This window comes from Perognathus longimembris, chromosome 7 (assembly GCF_023159225.1).
Source record: "Perognathus longimembris pacificus isolate PPM17 chromosome 7, ASM2315922v1, whole genome shotgun sequence".
NCBI classification, from domain to species: domain Eukaryota; kingdom Metazoa; phylum Chordata; class Mammalia; order Rodentia; family Heteromyidae; genus Perognathus; species Perognathus longimembris.
This window is the reverse complement of record NC_063167.1, coordinates 46,104,865-46,124,794: the sequence shown is the minus strand read 5'-3', so window position 1 is coordinate 46,124,794 and position 19,930 is coordinate 46,104,865. Positions and strand designations below refer to the sequence as shown.

Here is a 19,930-nt window from a genome sequence, read left to right as displayed (position 1 = left end):
CCCAGTCCTCTTCAGATTCTTATAGAAGGAAATGGCTTAAGTGGAACAATGCAGTTTTATTTGCTGTCCTTCACCACCACTTTCCTGTGCCATTGAGCTGGTTGAATGGCTAAGAAAAATGTGAAAATTTCCAAGTGACCGAACTATTAAACCAGATTATGAAAATTCATTTGTGATTTTGGCTGAACAAAGTGGTTATAATTTTTAAAGAAAAATAGGGTGTGTACGGTAGGAAAAAAGAGAGAGAAGGGGGAAATGATCTGCTTTAATACATCAGAACTAACTGCCAAATAATTGGGTCTAGAGTCTAATCTAATCATGCTTTTGTTTATTCAGCTCATATAAAAGTCTTTTAAGAATGCATTTTTGCACAATATATATATGTATATAATACTAATATTATAACATACACAGTGAGAAACTTTTGAAAACAATATACTGTCCACTGGAAACAATGCAGTGTTTATAGACACACAAACCCATTGGTCATGCACATCTGTGCCATTTTCTGAAACTTGAGTCACAATGCTGAACTGAAGCATGAAACACATTTTACAAACTGAAACTGACACAAGGAAGAGGCCTAACAAGTGTTATCAGAAGAAGCTTCACATTTGCATCATTTACTACATCAGTTCACATTTTATTATCAAAATTCACATTGTTTTATTGTTTTCTCTCATAATGAATTAGAACACGTCATTTCTGCATCAGGGGCAGGCAAGAGGCTTAGCTCTTCAAAGTCAGTAGTTTGGGAACACTCAGAAGAATCTCTCGTGAGCAAATGTAGTGTTGTTTTGAAACCAAAGCCACAATCATAGTTGAACCCAGATATAACCCAATTCATGTGTCTATAGACTTGGATAGAACATGGGTTAAAAACTGTAGCCCAATGCCCTCTACCCCTATCAAACAATACAAAAGTAAAAGCTCAGTATAAACCATTTAGTATCTAATGTGAGAATCCTGTTTGCAAAACTGGTTCATAAAGGGCTTGTGCAGAGTTAGCAAGTCAGACAAGGCGAGGGCAGACCCTGGAATTAAGGCCCTTCCCTGTCCTTACTGCTGAGGGGGCCTCTCTTACATATTGTTGGGGTTATATAATACACCATACAAATGTACAAGAAAAAGTTGCAACTCTTAGGCAGAGTTTTCTACACAAATTTAACACCACCATTGGCAGGCAATGTTAGATATATAAATTAATAACTTACAAAACATTACATTATTTACATTGTGTAATAAATACATGGTTATAAACGGGAACCAGAGGGAGGTGCTAGTGCAGAAGGCAATGCAAGAGAATGACAGCAGCATCAAGTGGTAAACGGCAGGGTTGAGTCAAGAGGGGTGAGAGAATAGGGCAGGGGGCTGTGCAACTCACAGAGGGCCAGGACACAAGGGGGCCCACTGTTCTACTCAGCTGACTTCTACACAGACTGTTCATGGCAAACAATACCACTGCCCCTTCCTACCCTTCCCAATTTGTTCAACTTGATTCTGCTTACAGCAAAACAGCAAAACTTCAGAGAAAAAAGGACTGTTTGAAGCAGGCAAACAGATCTAAGTTATAAGGGCCCTGGTAGAACTGGACTGGCCTCCAAGAAGGAAATAGAATGTGGTTAGCAGTGTGTCCTTTCTATGTGTTTGCAAAAGTTAACTGTAGGAAAGCAAAAGATATTGCCCAAGAAAGAAGGAAGACTGTTTTCTTTCCTTTTTTTTTGTCCCCAGACAGAGTCAAAAAATTTATGTCAATTTTAAATGCTTATCCACATAGAAGTTGGTACTAAACTCTAAGTATTCAACAGGCATTTCAAAGACATGAGAATGTTCTACAAAAAAGGCACACAGGTTGGCAGACAAGGAGACAGGTGAGCAGATTTATAAGTGAAGTTATTAGTAAATTCAGTCACTCGTCAGGGCAAGTTCCCTGACACAGTGCAGCGAAATCTCTCAGTTTTGTGTCTTCCATTTTTCAAGCCATTTAGTTGTGATGGGAACTGGCTGCCACTACTACATAAAGCTTCAGCTCTTTGCCAAGCTTGCAAGCAAGGCAAGTCAACCATGGCATTTCCTGAGCTGCTCTTTGCTTCATGGCCTTGCGTTCTGACTCCGAACTCAAGTAACTGGAAAGGCCAGATGGCCTTTGTCCTATGCAGGCCTCAGCCATCATTGCAGGCTGGCCCTACTGCATAGCTGGCATGCTTGTCAAGGGTGGAAAGTACATCTCCACAGGGAGAGCGAGATTATGTGTCGATTGGGGTCTTGTCTTCTGTTGCAATGTCTACATCAGTCTCTCCCAGTGAATCCCTATTTTCTGGATCAATCACACAAAGTGTCTTTGTGCTGCTGAAATAGTTGTGACCCTCTCCCTCTTTTTCAGGTCCTTCAGAATCATCTTCTTCAAGGGTCAGTTCAAATTGAAACTTCTCCATCAGACCCTGGCAGTCTCTGTTCCTCTCGTCCAGTGGAGGAGAAGGGCTCTGGGGTATCATACTCTGGTACCAGTTCCTGTTGTCTTCTAATGTGTCCAGAATGTCTTGAGCATCGGGCTGTACTAGATCTGCCCAGGTCTCCCACAATGGATGGACAATGTAGTCAATGAAACCAACCTGAAGACAAATCAGATTATAGATCTGTTATTTCCATTGGGCCTTTGAAAACCAAATAAGCTGTCCTGGTTTCCATACAAAGGTAGAACAGTAAGAGCCATACAGAGAAATCAATAATAATGCATCCTTTGTTGAAATGCTAGTTATAGGATAGATCTCCCTTCATCCTGAAAAGCTGTTGCTTGCCATTTCCAAAGGAGCAAACTAAGACTCATTGAGGTTAAACATCTTGGAGAAGTCAAATACGGAGGAATGGCACAGCTGGGACTTAGGTCTAGTTCCGTCTAATCCTAAAGCCTGTGTTTTTGTCATTACCACGCTGCTTCTCCTTTTATGAGACCAGATGCAAAGTCTGGGGGCAGCACTGGTTTGGGATGACTTCTCCATTACTTGTATTTCCTGACTTATTCTCTGCAGAAAGCCCCAAATCTAAAATGTTCTGACTTAACAGTTCCTCCTCCCTTTATCACTATAAAATATGCAGCAGTGTCAAAATGACAGGAGTCGCTTATATTCCCACTACTGTGGAATTTCTCCAGTTCTGTGAAATGCATTTGGCTTGTTGAGCAGTTTGATAAAACACTTAAAAATCATTAAAGCCCTAAACAATTATCCACCTCTGTGGCCATGCTTGCTATTGTTTGGGATCTGTAGGACACATACTCATTTCCATCTGAAGAAAGGAGGAAAATAAAAACAATTAAGCAGTTCCTTTTGTTCCTGTTCCTGCAAAGAAATCTGAGGCTTATGGCTTTGTTATGGTTTACACAGGGGCTATACATCCTGCATGAGCTAGCCTCCCGGCCTTAGGCTGACCTCTGCATTGTCAGACAAACAGGAAACACTGAGGGTGGGGGCAGGTAGAGACAGAATAGGCACTAGTTGAATGAGGGAATGGAATTCCCCTGTCATGATCTGGGGAGCTGGAGAGATGCTGGGTTGGGATTCAGGGGGGGAGGTAAGCAATGGCCTCTATGGGATAATACATAGCCATCTGTCCCCTTGCTGGAAACTTCTCTATTGATACTTTGGTATTTGCTCAGCCATTTAATATATTCAACTTGAACTATATACAAGAATCTTGGTCATATGTATCTCTTTCATACACGTGTGTACAAATATGTAAACAAATGTGTATGTGCACGTGTGTGTGACTGTGTGTACATTCTTTGTATGGTTCTTTCCTAGCCTTCACAAATTCTTGACTTGCCAAACTCAAGGCTTATTTTGTTGGTTACAAGAAGCTAACTGGGGATGATTTTGACATTTCGCTTGCTTCTGCCCACTCCTTTTTCCTTTCTTTTACTTCTTTATGTACATTTGATGGATTTTAAGGACTGTTTTCGAGATGTCTCCCAGGGGATAGAAATAAGCAGGCAATGGAGAAAACTGAATAAACTGAACACATGGGAGCCATTTCTCTTATTTATTTGCTATATTTCTGCTAAGAAATGCTTAGCAATTTTTGTTTTTTGAAAGGTAACCATTAGCTGCTTACTTCCTAGACACAGGATGAGCAACATCTTCCACTCCTTAGAACTATTTGATGACAGTTTTGTTGCAGAAGAGTGCCACAGGGTTAATGGAGCCCATCAGTGGGAAGACCAGTAAGCCCTGTCCTCAGTGATGGAGAGTGAAGGACCTAGGGTAGAGGGCAGTTGGCTCCTTCAGAAGCTAGCAAGATGGAGCAAGAGAATGGATTCTTCACCTGACACGGGAAACATCCATTTTATGTACCTCATAAAACTATTTAGGGGTCTACAGAGGATAATATACAGGAAAATGCATGGAAAACCACATAGAATATCACATAAAATGTCACTGTTAAAAAAAGGCAAATTCTTTTATATCTTGTTCCAGATAAAGTTTTAAATTAATCAGCCCTAACTGGTTTAACATTATCATGATTTTTAATAACATTTAGACTTTGATTTTACAGATACTAAAGTCATCTATCTAATTGGCTTTCCTTAAGAAGCAGCAAAATACTAACTAATACTAACTGCAACAGACTATACATTAATATAACTAATATGTGAAGTTTGGGGGTTTCTGGGAGTGAGGAAAGAGAAAGAAAGAAATTAACCCCAAACACTATCAGTATGCATATGCATGTGTGTGTGATTGAGAGATAAAGTCTGCAAATACCTCATGAATTCATTCTCAGGCAAAGCCTATTTGATGTCCAAAAAACAAAAATGATATTCCAGTGTGACTTGAAGCCTTTGTAGAGACAATTGTATTTTTATGCTTTCTAATGCTACATTTTCTACAGTTATTAGTGTTAAAAAATTCTGCATGTGCATGTACACACACGTATACACACACTCACAATACAGAGTATTACTTAATCTGAGGCAAGCACTCTTGCCACTAGGCCATATTCCCAGTGAGTATTACTTAATCTATTCTCAGAATGTCAAGAACTTACACATTTGGGCACAAACAGAAAATGGTTGAATATCTCCAAAGACATAGATATAGAAGCAACCTTGGGAGGACTTTGATTATTTCTGGTGATGGTGGCAGTGTGCTGCAATTGGGAGCAATAATAACAGAGACTTGAAAACCAGGGGGCAGAGTTGAATTTCTGGATGAAGACAGAGACAGAAGAAAAGCAGATGGAGAGAATAGTAGAGACAGCAGCCTTCAAGTGTCAGCTGGATTTGCTCAGGTCAGAATCAGCTATTTTAATTTAGTTTCTTTTTGTATTGGTGTGTGTGTGTGTGTGTGTGTGTGTGTGTGTGTGTGTGTGTGTGTGTGTGTGTGTGTTTATGTGGGAAGTAGCATTTGAACTCCAAGCCCTCTGTTCTTGTTTTGCTTTTTTTTGCTCAAGACTAGTACTCTAACACTTAGGCCACAACACCACTTTGGGGTTTTTGTTAGTTAATTGGAAATAAGAGCCTAACAGACTTTTCTGCATGGCTGGCTCTCAGCCTCCAGAGTAGCTAAGATTACAGGCAGCATGAACCAAAAGCACCTGGCTTAGACAACTATCTAAACAGTATAGGAATCCACAGCGCAAACTTTGATGTGTTTCTGGTGAGTGCTTAATCATCATCCTGTGAACACAAGCTGTCATAGAGAAGTAAAATGAAGCATGACGATAATGGAGCTAAATGTGAAGGTGTTTCTTTATCATATGATAAATGTGCATAAATGTGTATCAAGATATAGATTCCATTACAATAAAGAATCTGGATAGAATATCCCAGATAGACAATCCAATCCATAGAATTTAGAAAAGTCTGAAAAGAAAATATCATTTTAGATACCTGGGATTTTTCCACAGAAGCTGTGTGTTTGTCACACATTGGGCTAATCTCCATTCCCCTCTCTCGTTCTTTGTCTCCCTGTTGGAAAAATTCCTCCATGATGCGATCTGTCCATTGCCGATACAATTCCAAGGATTTGGTGGGGTTGCTCAGGTCTGCACAGTGTACCATGTTGCGAAGGACCTGAAATAATCATCAAGTTTTGGAAATCCCGTAAAATTAAGAGTAAATACTGTCAGAACATTTAGCCCTCTCATCTTAGTACACTTAGTACCCAATCCAAGAACACTTTAGTTCCATTATAATGATGATACATACACCAAAAAGGCAGAATTACAATGGTGCCAACCAAGGGTGGTTATTTCTCACTAGAGGGTCCTGTAGGAAAATATGTCTCTTTCCTTAGGGTGATAATCTTTAATTAAAAAACTAGAAGGGACATTAGAGGTCAGATGAGATCATTTCCTTTCCTCAATTTGGGAAGAATGCAAAGAATTACTCAAAGTAGATGCCAGGATTTTCACTTGTGGAAAGAGAAGACCAGCAGATGGGAATTGACATAACCCAAGCAGATTGAACAAACTTTAAGTTGGTAAGATTTACATGCAGACATGAGCACTGGAGATGAATAATCACACATGCCCAATTATAAATAGACTTTCCAACTTATTTTCAGGATGAAGTATTTTCATAGTCATGTTTTACCTAATTGATTGGAGGATAAACTGAAATGTCTATTGTCCTTAGCTTCTTCTTAAAATAAGTCCATTGCTGCAGTAGTCCTCTAGGTCATGCAGCTAACCAAGTTCATGTTTTATTTTTCTAGATGCTATTTAGTTTGATTGGTTTGTCTTTGAGCAAATACCTGTATGCGATCAGTGTAGTTGTCCAGGAGAAGAACGCCTGAGCTTGTGACTTTCTTTGTTTCTACCATTGTTTTCAGGTCTGCCAGCAGGCTCATATGTTTGGACATATCAGTTGCTAATACCTTGGGTAAAGACAAAAAGAAGATTCTTATTAAATGAATTGCATAAAAAAGAATGTCGAAAACTAATGAGGAAAGTAGAGAGGCCTTACCATGTCAATCACCATTTTCCTGAGTGTCTGACGCTGCTTCTTGGTGAGATTCTGAAAGATGTCACAGTGCTCTTCTTGCAGCAGCTTGAAACCCACAGCAAGGTGATGGTTTTCCAATACGGATTCATCATTATACATCAAAGCAAGTTCAGAATCTAGAACATTAACAATACCGTGACTTAATAAAATACAACAAAATTGTGTAATTCACATCCTGCATTATCTCCATATGAAATCAAATCTAATTTTGCTCAAATTATTTAAGGTCATTGCCTCTTAGAGGAACACTGTGACTATACAAATAGAACTAATAAGTTTCTAATCAAAATGCTTTAGGAGATGTTGGTATCTAAACTTTCTCATACATTAAAATTCATTGTGTTATAAATCTTATTTCTCATTCACTCAGATGAAGAATTAAAATTTTTTCCTCTTCTTTGTCTCAGTTTGCAATTTCCCTTATGTCATCATAAACACATTTTTGTTTGGATAAAAGTAGAAATGCCACAAGACTTATCAAGTATATTCTGATTATTTTAGGTTCATTCATAATTGCCAATCTCTGGAAATTATGTTTCATATTTTCAAGAGACAGTATGTTGATGTAAAATTTTGTTTTATGCCAATAATGTAGTTTTGGAATTCTTTCCATAAATATGGTAACTAAGCATTTTTTAAAACAACCTTGGCATTCAATTGTCTTTCTTCTAGCTCTCTACATCAGAAATAATTTCAGTGTACTAAAACTATAGATTCTGGCCTGCTTTTTATTCTGCGGAAATCACAGGCATCTTTTGTTAGGCAAGCTATGTGTACATGAAAATACAGTCAAAAACTCATTAAATCCCCTATCAGAGCTATGCCAGGCATGGTGGTAGATACTTGCAGTCTCAGCACTTGGGATGCTGAGACAGGAGGAGTATTTTAAGTTTGAAACCAATCTAGGATATGCTGTATAGCCTGCCTCAAAAATAAATAAATAGATACATAAATAAATATATTAACATCTATATGACAGTAATGTTGCTAACTGCAGGGGATGCTGCTCCTATACCATCACTTTAACTTTGTACTTTGTACTATACTTTAAGAAAGGGTAAACTCTCTGAGGTCATTTGCACACCCTTGCTCTGTTCATCTGTGATTACAAGCCCACATCTTTGAGCAGGATCTATATGTTGCAGTGATGTAGATGTCGCTGGCAGAAAGATTTTTTCCGGTGTGATACTAATTGGTTTATTAATGAATTAATTCATGGATTTACCCTAAACCAGCAGATATAATCCATGCATAAAAGTTTGTTTTATCAAAAATGAATGAATTTTAAATAAAAATCTTCCACAAACTTAGATAACCTGGATATCCTGATGAAAACAACAACAACATGAAAACAAGAACTGACAAGGACTTTCAGATAATAAGTAGCTCAAACAGCATCTATGTAGGACTATTAGCACTCAGGGCTAGTTGTGACCATGACAATATGACTAGTATTGATAGAAGAAAATGTACTTAGATCGTTAGCACTAGTAAAAGTTCATTAATTGAGTGAATGAAAAAGTTTTCATTAGTATGGAAACCAAATGCTTTGAGCTTGGCAAAAACTTGGAGTACAGCTTATGGTCTTAAGGCTGAACTAACCCTGAATGCTACACAGACCAATCCATAATCACACACACACACACACACACACACACACACACACACACACGACATATGAACAGAGTATGTGGGACTTTTAATGACCTTCCTCTTGAATTTTGGAAAGCCACTCCAATGCTTTTTGAGGAATTCTCATGTCTACCTGAAAGTTCCCATATTCAGACTCAACATTTGTGCCTATTCTCTAGGTACTGTGCTGGATCTAAGAGCCCTGCACAACTGAGAATGACATTTTCACAATATCCCCAGGCCTTCCTTTGTCTTACTAGATAATTCCAGATCTGTTATTCTTTCCTTACATATTGTATTTTCCAAACTTTGAGTACTTTTTATGGCTTCCTCTGTCTCTCTCCAAGTTCCCCATGAAGCTCAAGCATGGTGTTGCCAGACTGGACACAGTATCCAGGAAAAGACACTCAACCCATTTTGAGTGGAATGGAAGGATTACTTCATGACTGCCCTTGTTGTTACCCATAATGAAAACATCAGGAGGGAAAAACTGCAGTGAATCACACAATTATCTCAAATGACTGTTCTAGTGGTGAACTCACTTGTGTTGATGAGAAACTGATTGGAGACTCCAGGATGATCGACGTCATGGATGGCAGCTGCAAAAATGGCAGCCAGGATTTCCAAATCTGTGAATACAGCCTGAGAAACAAATTGGACACATTGAACTCTTTATCCAGCTAGCTTATTTTACTGGTTCATTTCATTCTCTTTGAGAGAGGGTTACTGATTTACATAATATCATAGGGTGTAGATTAAATTAAAGATGTAGATTCTGTTTATCACCCAAAGCCCCTGGTATAAAGGAAATGATGCCCAGAACTCATTTGCACATTATTTAAGCCTGTAGGCTGAGGCTTGGGAGGTCATTAGCATACTGCTCCTGGTGTTTGTGAACCTCTGATTTGTCTCTCAGATCAGGTGTACAGCAGCATGGTGCTTATGTAACATAAGCACATACAAGTCAAAGAAGCAAGGCAGACTGACTCTGCTGTGAGATATAATCAATACACTTCATGTTCAGGCTGCATAAGTTAGGGGAAAAGTATAAACCTCAGACTCATAAGCAATGAATTATTCCCAAAGCTGATTTGTAGTGTGGTCACAAGCTGCCAGTTTTAAATTCTTTCATTCCATACTTACTTAATGCTTACTTATAGGCAAGATTTGAAAGATATCCCTAGTATTCTATTGCTTAGTCCCTTCCTGTAAAGGCATATCTGTCTCTACCCATACAAAATGATTTAAACCTACTATTTATTAGATGTATATTGCTGCTGATTCTAGGACTTAAATGCCTTTCCTCATCCTCTGTGATTATTTTTATTTATATTTATTTATTTATTAATTTAGGCCAGTCCTGGGGCTTGGACTCAGGGCCTGAGCACTGTCCCTGGCTTCTTTTTGCTCAAGGCTAGCACTCTGCCACTCGAGCCACAGCGCCACTTCTGGCCGTTTTCTGTATATGTGGTGCTGGGGAATTGAACCCAGGGCCTCATATATACGAGGTAAGCATTCTTGCCACTAGGCCATATCCCCAGCCCATCCTCTGTGATTATTTAAGCTCTCCGATTCCGTAAATGCCAACTCATTTTCTACCTCTGCCCAAGGACCAATCCTAATAATTAAGGACACACGGTACTCTTCTTTTACTAAAAGTTTGCAGCAATCTTGTCTAATTACAATAATTATCCTATTACTAACATAAAGCATTAATCTGTGCAAAAGGAGTCACAATTACCTTCTCAAATCTTGTCTGGGTATAAGGAATACTGTTCCTCCTCTCTTAAATTTTTAAAATTATTTTTAAAAAGTGGTGCAGAGAGCTTTCAATTCAACATGTCAATTTATGAGTATAATGCATCTTGCTCATGTCACTCTATCCATCACTGTTCCTCCCTATTTCACAGTCTATACTTTGAGATAACTGTGTCCTTTACCAGGAACACGATGAAGAAGAAAGCAGGGATTCTGTTGATGATTTTATAACTAGATAATTTTCAATTTGAAGAGATGGAAAAGTTACTCTGTTATTAGAGAGTAAAGAAGGAAGAAATATCTAGTTTTGTTACTAAATTTAATTTATTTCATAAAGAATCAGTGTATAAGTTTGGGGTCAGTGAATCCAGTTACATGTTTTTGTAAACATATTGCACATTGTATAGTGTTTTTCAAGGAATGGGCAGGAATTCAAACCCCATGACAAGTACTCACATCTAATGCTGGTGTAGAAAGAAGGACGTGGGTTGACTGGGCTACATCAGCAGCATGCAGACTGTTATGATAGGCCACATCAGAATGGTAATGGTCTTCCAAAGTCATCATGTAGGTCACGAATGTGTCAGATGAAATTTTGAAAGTCTTTAGGAGGTCTCTCTCCTATGTGATAGAATGAATCAGAACATGACTAAGTGGGTGTCCAAAAATGTTGCAAGATTAACTGACAAAGTAAACTAGAATGGGAAAAAAAACCCTCACAAAGGGTTATCCACATGGATAATCAATAGCATCTCATGCTACTCACTTGGAATATGGCATACATGATGCATGTCAGGGGCCGATTATGTGAATATCCAGCCACATTGAAGATGTTAAGGCCCCATTTGTTCAGGTCTTCTAGCTCCTGAAAAAAAGAGAAGAATTTAGGAATAAGGATAATTTTTAAAGTATCTTTAAGTAAAAATTTAAGTTTACTTTAAAAAAAAAAAAGAAATTAGCTCCCTAAGTCTTTTGAACATCTCTTTAGATGTTCTAATTGCATGCAAATCTGAAAATGGGGTAACTCAGGTAGTTCAGATCTTTTTATGCAATAATTATAAGTATATGTCTACTTACATAGTTGCTAACCTATATTTTCTTTGCATCCTTGCTTTAAAAGGATGTTGCTTTAAAAGGGAGCCCCAGTGAACAGGGATTACTCTGGTCCTACTTCCCTATCTCTCCCCGTGCTACTTATTGGCCTATCAGTGACAGCTAGAAAACAATGTCAGGGAAATGCCCTTGTCCTTTGGTTATTATCAATGATATCAGATCAGGGAGACTCAGCTACCAGAATGTGCAGAAACCACCCCAGTTTAAGAATGCCCAGGAGAGACCTGGAAGAAACATCCTTCAGGCCTGTGTTGTGGGATCAGTCTAAGATTATCTGATTGAAGGAACAATTTAGTCCATTCTGAGTAACTTCCCAGAGGCCTGGCTCAGTGTTTTATATATTCAGAAGGCCTCACTAAATGTTATTTGCTTAGAGGAAACTCATTTCATTGTCTCACAAAGCAATGTGAACCTCAGCAGTGATTCTGTACAACCTCTTAAGGACAAATGCATTCTCTCTGCATTTGCCTCCACTACAGGAGTCATTGCTCCAACCGGGAGTTCATTGCTCCTCTGATCTTTTGATTTTTTTCTCTAGCCCTGCCAATCAGTATAGATTTTCTTTCTGGCCCTCTGGCAGAGTTCTGACAACATCTCCAGGGTAATCCTCCTGGTTTTCCTTTGGCCTTTCCAGGGTCCTTTCATCAGGATGTCCCAGGCATAAGGAACAATCCATTACTGAACCCAACTCAGGACAAAAAGTAAAGCCTTTGATGCAGAAGAAGGATTGCCCCAGCACTGGATGAATAATGACAAAGCAAAAGGGACCCCTGTAATTTTCTAAATGGTAAACAAGCTTAGTTTCCTGTAGAGATGTGCACCCATGGACCCAGCTCTTCCACACCTTGGCCAGGTGATCTTCATTTTCTGTGTTGACTCCAAAGCGTGAGATGCTTGTGTTGTTTAAGCTTGAACTGTGCATCAGCTTCTTCACTCCACTTATCTGAGTCATGAGCTGCTGCTTCTTCTTTTTCTCTCTGTCTTTCTGGGTGGGAGATGGGATCTCCACATCATTCTGTTTGTCTGAAACAAAGGAATGTTTGGGTTTTTTTCAATCACATTTGTGCTAATGAGCATACACAGCAATATTTTACAATGCAACCTCACTGCATCTTGGATAAACTGTGGATGGAATTGATGGGGAAAATATGCTTTGTTTCTCCATGCTATTGCCAAGTAAAATGAGGCTCAGTGGAGTTAAATAAATTCTCCAGGAAGTAACTGAGATAGTACTCAAGCCCAATCTTCTGTTTAGAATGATACTAACACATTTTCAAGGTGAAAAAAAATCAATACTTATATGTAGATTTTGCATTAAGGTGACTAACTTACATAACAAAAATGTTCACAGGTTGAGGCAAGATACACACACACACACACACACACACACACACACACACACACATAGTCAGCTGGGTGCTGATAGATCACTCTTTTAAACCTAGTTACTCAAGAGGCTGAGATCTGTAGATTGAAGTTCAAAGCTAGCTAGCTCAGGCAGAAAAGTTCTCAAAACTATTTATTTTTCCAATTATCTAACAAAAAATCTGGACTGAAAGTGTGGCTCAGGTAGTAACACTAGCCACAATTGAAAAAGCCTAATAAAAGCTTGAGGCCCAAGTTCAAGCCCCAGTACTGGTAAGGAGAAGGAAGATAAAGAAGAAGGTAGAGGAAGGAAGGGAGGGAGGAAGGAAGGGGAGAAAGAGGAGGAGGAGGAGGACGAAGAGGAAGGAAGGAAGAAAGGAAGGAAGGAAGGAAGGAAGGAAGGAAGGAAGGAAGGAAGGAAGGAAGGAAGGAAGGAAGGAAGGGAGAGAGAAGGAGGAGGAGAAGAAAAAGGAGGAGGAGGAGGAGGAGGAGGAGAAAGAGGAGGAGGAGGAAGTGGAGAAGGAGGAAATGGAGGAGGAGGAGGAGGAGGAGGAAGAGGAGGAAGCGGAGGAGGAGAAAAGGGGAAAAAGTACGACTATTTTAAAACATTGATTAGTTAGCATTTGAGGTTCTGAGAAAGGCTCTAAGTTTTACTTCATACTTTGTGTATGTTAACTCTACTAATAGATAACAAGGCATCTCATTTGTAATAGGCATCATACTTACCAGCAACTTTATGCTTACTAATTATTTATAATAATGCCATTTAACATTTAAACATTTTTTTTGCCACACAGCAATAGCAGAACTAGCATTAGTGAAAATGTTTACCTGCTTACTAAGCTCTTCCCTTTATGTGCTATTAAAATATCTGTAACAAAATACTTTATTTGATTTCATACTGAGTACTCTTGACAGATGCATTAACTCTTTTAGGCCACAGGGATGCTTGTGAGTGTGCAGCAGCAATGATGGTTGCTTCATTGAACGAAATCGTTCTCTGTGGTTGAAAGAGTTAATGGCGTTTTCAGAAGTGCTGACATTGATCTCTGCTTGTTACAGTGAAAATAAGTACAAAGACAACCTCTCCATTTGAAAATGACATGCTTGCAGATGGCATGCTGGGATGTGGACCATAGCTTTTATACTCTTCTAGATGACAGCAGTCACATGTTCTCCTCAGGAACTTCTGCCCTGGTGGTCACTAGCTAAGCAGAGTAAGTATGATGAGACAGGACTAGCTTTCTGTGCACATTACCACCACATATGGGGCCGAGGCAGAGGTATTCCCCATCCCTGGCTGTCCCTGTGTGGTCTCTAGTTTTCTACAAGGTCATAGACCATGATTTTGGTTAGGGAAATTTAGTTATCTTAATTAGTTTAGGGATTTCCAACCCAATCAGGAGCACCTAGGAAATTTTCAGAAAAACAATTTCTTTTTGCAGATTTACAGGCTTCACTCAGCCTTACTGAAGTATTGTTATTATTTTTAATTCTCCTATGATTTGGACGATCAGGCATTCCCAGACAGGTCTAGAAATCAATAACAATCCCACACTCTCATTTTTCAGATGAAGTCAGCAACTTTGCCAAGTCCAAAGAACAATTTATTTAACAGATATTTATGCTGCAATTACTTTGTTCCAGACATGGTGATTTAATAATAAGAAGGCCTTGAGGTTCCCATTAAAAATATCTTTCCTTCCACATAATCTCTGGCATGGAAACTGTACAGTATATGATTTTTGAAATTACTTTTCTTCCCATCACTTCACTACTAAACAATGGCTACTTTTTGCCAAAATAAAAGGGCTTTCTGAACCACCATTCTTCACATTTGAGTGAAGAGGTTATTAGATTCCTTTGTATCACTCACAGATAGAACCAGCGCTGGGAGAACAGTAGCTTGCCCCCTTTGTTTAATTAAAGATCGCCTGCAACAGGGAGTAATTGAGCTGAACCTCTGCTGCATGTGGAACACTGCAATAAAGAAGAGAATAGTAGCTCCACACGCCCGGCTGCTCCCCTGTGCAGGCCCAGGACAACTGTAAGGCTTCCATACTAAGAACTTCCTTCATTAAATGCTTAGCCAGCACAGTACGGAAATAACTGAAATGCAGACTCCAAAAGTGATGGGAAAGGATTAGCTGATTTGCATTTACACAGTGCTCAGAGTACATTAGGGAAATAGTTGGCCAGCTTAAAGTAAAAAGAAAAGAGATACAAAAACCGGTCTCATTCAATTATCTTAATGGCATAACGTGAGGTATGTTTCATATTTGATTACAACATAATTTAATCACAAAAATCCTTCAACTCTTCCCTTCATATTTTAGGTTTTATGAAAAATTGAGTTCTACATATTGAAATGTTAGGCATAAGATTTTAAAGGATGGCTTTTCTTTCCTGTGAAAATATTTACTAACTTGTAGTATCTAAAAATCTTGTTTTACTTCTGCTATCTATACTTCTTCCTGAAATTAGATACTTTAATGTCCATTTGTCCAAGTAGTCTAAAACTCATTGTCAATAACTGTCAGGATTGGCAAATGGCCTATTGTCTGTCTTTCTGGGTGTCTACCTGTATGCCACCATTTTAGATGGGAAAAACACGTTTTACTTTTCCCTGGATTAAGGGATTTCCCTCCTCCCAAGGGGACACATTTAACACCCCAATGGCTGTTGCTGGGACATTGCTTTTAAGTTTAACTCAAATTGCTAAGGTGAACTCATTTTACTCTTATTGAAATGGTGGTTACAATCCAACCAAAGCTTTTTGTATTACTAAAAACTGTAAGTGAAAATTATATTTCTTAGGCTCAACACTCGTGATTTCTAAATACATTTTCCTCCATAATGTGTATGTATATATACAAACATACATACATACTACAGGCATATATATACACATATATGTAAATGTATACACATATTTATTTGTGATATATATATATATGTCCTTAAATGTGAGTTTTTTTCCTATATGCTCCGAGCTCCCATCAGGAGGATAGGATATTCATATGTACAAGACAAAAGAGCTAAGTCCTAGCTCTTGCTTAGAAACATATTGGCCAAATGACCTTGGCCAAGTTACTTCATTCTTCTGGACCTCAATTGTGTCACAAGGATCTGAAGGTTCACTGCAGATCTGACAGTTTAAGAAGGAGGCTTCATGACCCTCTAGGAACACTCACCATGCTCACAAGATAGGACTAAGAGTTTATGTACTGCATTTGCTTTGTTCATTTATTTGTTTTCTACTCTATTCTTCTATTTCCTTTCTTTTTTTCTTTCCCTCTTTATCTCTCTTTCTCTGTCTCCCTCCCTTTTTTATTTTCTTTCCTTCCTTCCTTCTTCCCTCCCTCCCTCCCTCCCTCCCTCCCTCCCTCCCTCCCTCCCTCCCTTCCTTCCTCCCTTCCTTCCTTCCTCCCTCCTTCCCTCCTTCCCTTCCTCCCTCCCTTCCTTTCTTCCTCCCTCCTCCCTTCCCTCCCTCCCTCCCTCCCTCCCTCCTTCCTCCTCTTCCTTCCTTCCTCCCTCCTTCCCTCCTTCCCTTCCTCCCTCCCTTCCTTTCTTCCTCCCTCCTCCCTTCCCTCCCTCCCTCCCTCCCTCCCTTCCTTCCTCCCTCCCTTCCTTCCTTCCTTCCTTCCTTCCTTCCTTCCTTCCTTCCTTCCTTTCCTCCCTTCCTTCCTTCCTCCCTCCTTCCCTCCTTCCCTCCTTCCTTCCTTCCTTCCTTCCTTTCCTCCCTTCCTTCCTTCCTCCCTCCTTCCCTCCTTCCCTTCCTCCCTCCCTTCCTTCCTTCCTCCCTCCTTCCCTCCCTCCTCCCTCCCTCCCTCCCTCCCTCCCTCCCTCCCTCCCTCCCTCCCTCCCTTCCTTCCTTCCTTCCTTCCTTCCTTCCTTCCTTTCCTTCCTTCCTTCCTTCCTTCCTTCTTTCCTTCCTTCCCTCCCTCCCTCCCTCCCTCTCTCCCTCCCTCCCTCCCTCCCTCCCTCCCTCCCTCCTTCTTCTTCTCTCTCTCTTTCTTTCTTTCTTTCTTTCTTTCTTTCTTTCTTTCTTTCTTTCTTTCTTTCTTTTTTTCTTTCTTTCTTTCTCCTTTTTGATTGTCAAATTGAAAGTCTGGCCTTCATCACAGATGAGCCAGTTGCCCAAGTGTTTAATGGGGTTTACCATCACATACCATCACCACCTTCTTAATGCTAGAAGTACATGAGGATTAAAATTTACATAACCATGCATTAGTGGTATTCACTAGGTATTATGTTGAAAATGAACTATACAACTTGTGGGTGGGGATGGGAAGGAAAAATTGAAAGAGAACAAGGGAAAGGGTGACATTGTCCAAAAAGAAATGTACTCTTTAACTGACTTATGTAACTGCAATCCTTCTATATATTACCTTTATAATAACAATAAACAAAAAGATTCATAAAACTGTTTTCTTCAATTTGTTCTTGATAATTTAACTTTGTGAATAATGAGAATCAATTCAAGAAGCTTTCCCTAGATATACCTAAATTGAAAATGGAATATTGAAGGCAGGGAGACATTTGTCTGCGTAAGATAGAAGTGGTGTTGAAACTGAAAACTTATTATCTTAGCAGCTTTCCTTCCAAAAGGAAGAAAATCCAGTACTGATAAAATGGTCAACTAGTATATTAAGATATTCTCATTGTCATTGGAAAGTATTATTAGAAGATACTATGAGAAGGACTACCTCAGTCCAGGGCTTAATGATGAAGGACTCAAAGACTTCATGGAGCTTTACCTCTAATAGGGAGCCCCTTCTGCAAAGCAAACAAACCCTGGAATTTTGAAAAGCAAAGTGAATGAAAATCAAAATGAGTTCATGCATTTATTGATTTTAGTCTTCTCAGCTGTTGTCAATAATCTATAAAATATTTCTCAAACAATCCCCAGCCTCTCTGAAAATTAACTGAGTGTTACACAAAACAGGATCTATCTGAAACGGTCAATGGATGAGTTCAAAGGGATAAAGGGGATGGCAGAAGTAGGAAGCATTTCTGTTCCGTTAGATTCTAGCCACCTCTGTGAGAGAGGATGTATCGCATTTTTTTCTTTGTTCTCAATCAAAGAGTGTTGCAACTGCAGCTAGAGATCCTGGGTGCTGCAGAGACCTGCATAGCCACACAGTTTGGAAGCACTTGTGAATGTACCTGATCACTGACTGTACAGCAATGTGCTAGCTTTGGACTGAACTGCCCAAAGAGAAGGCTGATGGATCCGCTGATAGTGTGGACTACTTTGGAATTAGAAAAATGGGATTGATTTTTTAAATAACATGAGAAGAGGTATGTGCTTCCTACTGCATTAAGCAAATGTTAATTGATTAATGATGCTCAGCTGTAAGAATGGGTCCTTGAAAATGGGGTTGTGTAGATAAGCATAATTCAGCAGTCACCGAAAGTCAGCAGCATCAGAATCTAAATGCTACCTGTGTGCTTTGAAGCACATATGTGCGCAGATTCTGTAGGTCTTATTAAATTAAAATAGTCAAAATAATTCTTTGTGCAATAGAATTGTCTTCATGTCTGAGCTCAGAAGTCCCTAATAACCAGACAAGATTCATGGCAGCATTTGAAGATCATTTGTGCAAACTTTATTTGTCAGTGTTATATGTTAAGTACTAGTAATATAGTAATGGAGAACAATAGCTAACATATTAGATGGGGAAGACCATGATTGCTTAAAGAAGACAAAGTCAGAGATATGAAACCCTACCACCACCCAGGCATCTTTAAGAAATAACTTATATATTATTTCTCAAGGTTATTCTCATAGAACCAGTATAAAATTAATAGTCAAGCATATCCTTTGCAAAACACCTCAGAAGGCATTTTTTTTTCAGAGCTTAGTTATTGAAGGAATTGAAATAATAGCATGTCAGAGGAGTTCGTGGAATGATTCCTAGGGTTTGGGTGAATGTACCTTCCTGATACTTCACAGGTCTTGGAAAAGATGGAAATGGGCAGGTTGATAATTGGGGAACCTGTGGTCAGATATATGTAACTATCCCCGAATAACCTTTGGTCCTAAAGACAACTCTCATTCTTTTTCTTAACATCATCTTTTAAAGCAACTTTTTATTTTTTTCCATAAAGACTAGCTTTTGCTGTTGTTTTCAATGGGTTTGGTTTGCTATGTTTAATTTCATTCCAAATCTTAAATGGCATGGCCTTGATGGGTCCCAGAAATTCATTTTGACCAAGGATTCCCCCACTCTCTCCAGTTAATACCTTACCTAAGAAAGTATTTGAAATGTATTCAGACACTTGGTTCCCTGATCGGCTCATCTCTGAGAGGTGTGTCAGCTCCCGGTTCAACATTCTTTTGAACTGTTTATGAAAGGAAAAAAATGTATTAACCATCTAAAACAGAGGAACTGATCACTTTAAATATTTCCAATTTTACTTTCTAGGAACCAAAAGACTGTATGAGCAAATACAGATATACAATTATAAATAGATGATATTGGGGATGGAGATGTTCTTAAGATTTCTTAGAATTAACATCTGATTTTTTTTGAAGATGTAAATCCAAGAAAAGGAATATCAATTTCAACAGAGGGCAAAAATAATCTGACTTGAAAAGCATAACTACTTTAAAAAAGGAAAATTGTAAATGAAGTCTGAAAGACAATTTAAAATGATAACCTTATTCAGTGAGTGGAGATTAACCGAAAAGTTAAAGGGAAAATGACAGAGAAAATAAAAGCATCCTTTAAAAATAAATTTGAGTAAGAACAAGGTTTAAATATGTCGCAGTAAGTTTAAATGCAATGTCTGTATAACATTAATAATAACGATAACATTAATGATAACAATAAAATTATATTTTAAATTTGTAAATGCAATGTAGGATTGCATGTCTCATTTCACAAAAGCAAGCCCCAATGGGTTAAATGAATTCACAAAAGGAATCATCACAAATGACTTCTACTTCACAGACCACATACAGATGTAAAGGTTTCACTTTCTTATCAAAGACACATAGCAATCAAATTAACCCACCTTGATGTAACCCCAAGATACAGATAACAAATAGTT

At 38.8% G+C, this 19,930-nt stretch overlaps 1 protein-coding gene across 2 annotated transcripts in view; it reads right to left on the bottom strand.

The window, feature by feature from the left end:
• Positions 1 to 306: 306 nt before the first annotated feature.
• The window catches only part of Pde4b (phosphodiesterase 4B), a 445,525-nt gene continuing 425,901 nt past the window's right edge, over positions 307 to 19,930 (bottom strand). For both annotated transcript variants that reach the window (XM_048351502.1, XM_048351503.1), the window contains 9 exons: positions 19,126 to 19,219; positions 12,351 to 12,529; positions 11,160 to 11,258; positions 10,850 to 11,014; positions 9,178 to 9,277; positions 6,965 to 7,119; positions 6,753 to 6,875; positions 5,888 to 6,070; positions 307 to 2,612 (listed from right to left, as the gene is read on the bottom strand). In XM_048351502.1, coding sequence (XP_048207459.1) covers positions 2,247 to 2,612; positions 5,888 to 6,070; positions 6,753 to 6,875; positions 6,965 to 7,119; positions 9,178 to 9,277; positions 10,850 to 11,014; positions 11,160 to 11,258; positions 12,351 to 12,529; positions 19,126 to 19,219 — 1,464 coding nt within the window. In that variant the 3' untranslated portion in view covers positions 307 to 2,246. The remainder of the gene's footprint in view (positions 2,613 to 5,887; positions 6,071 to 6,752; positions 6,876 to 6,964; positions 7,120 to 9,177; positions 9,278 to 10,849; positions 11,015 to 11,159; positions 11,259 to 12,350; positions 12,530 to 19,125; positions 19,220 to 19,930) is intronic.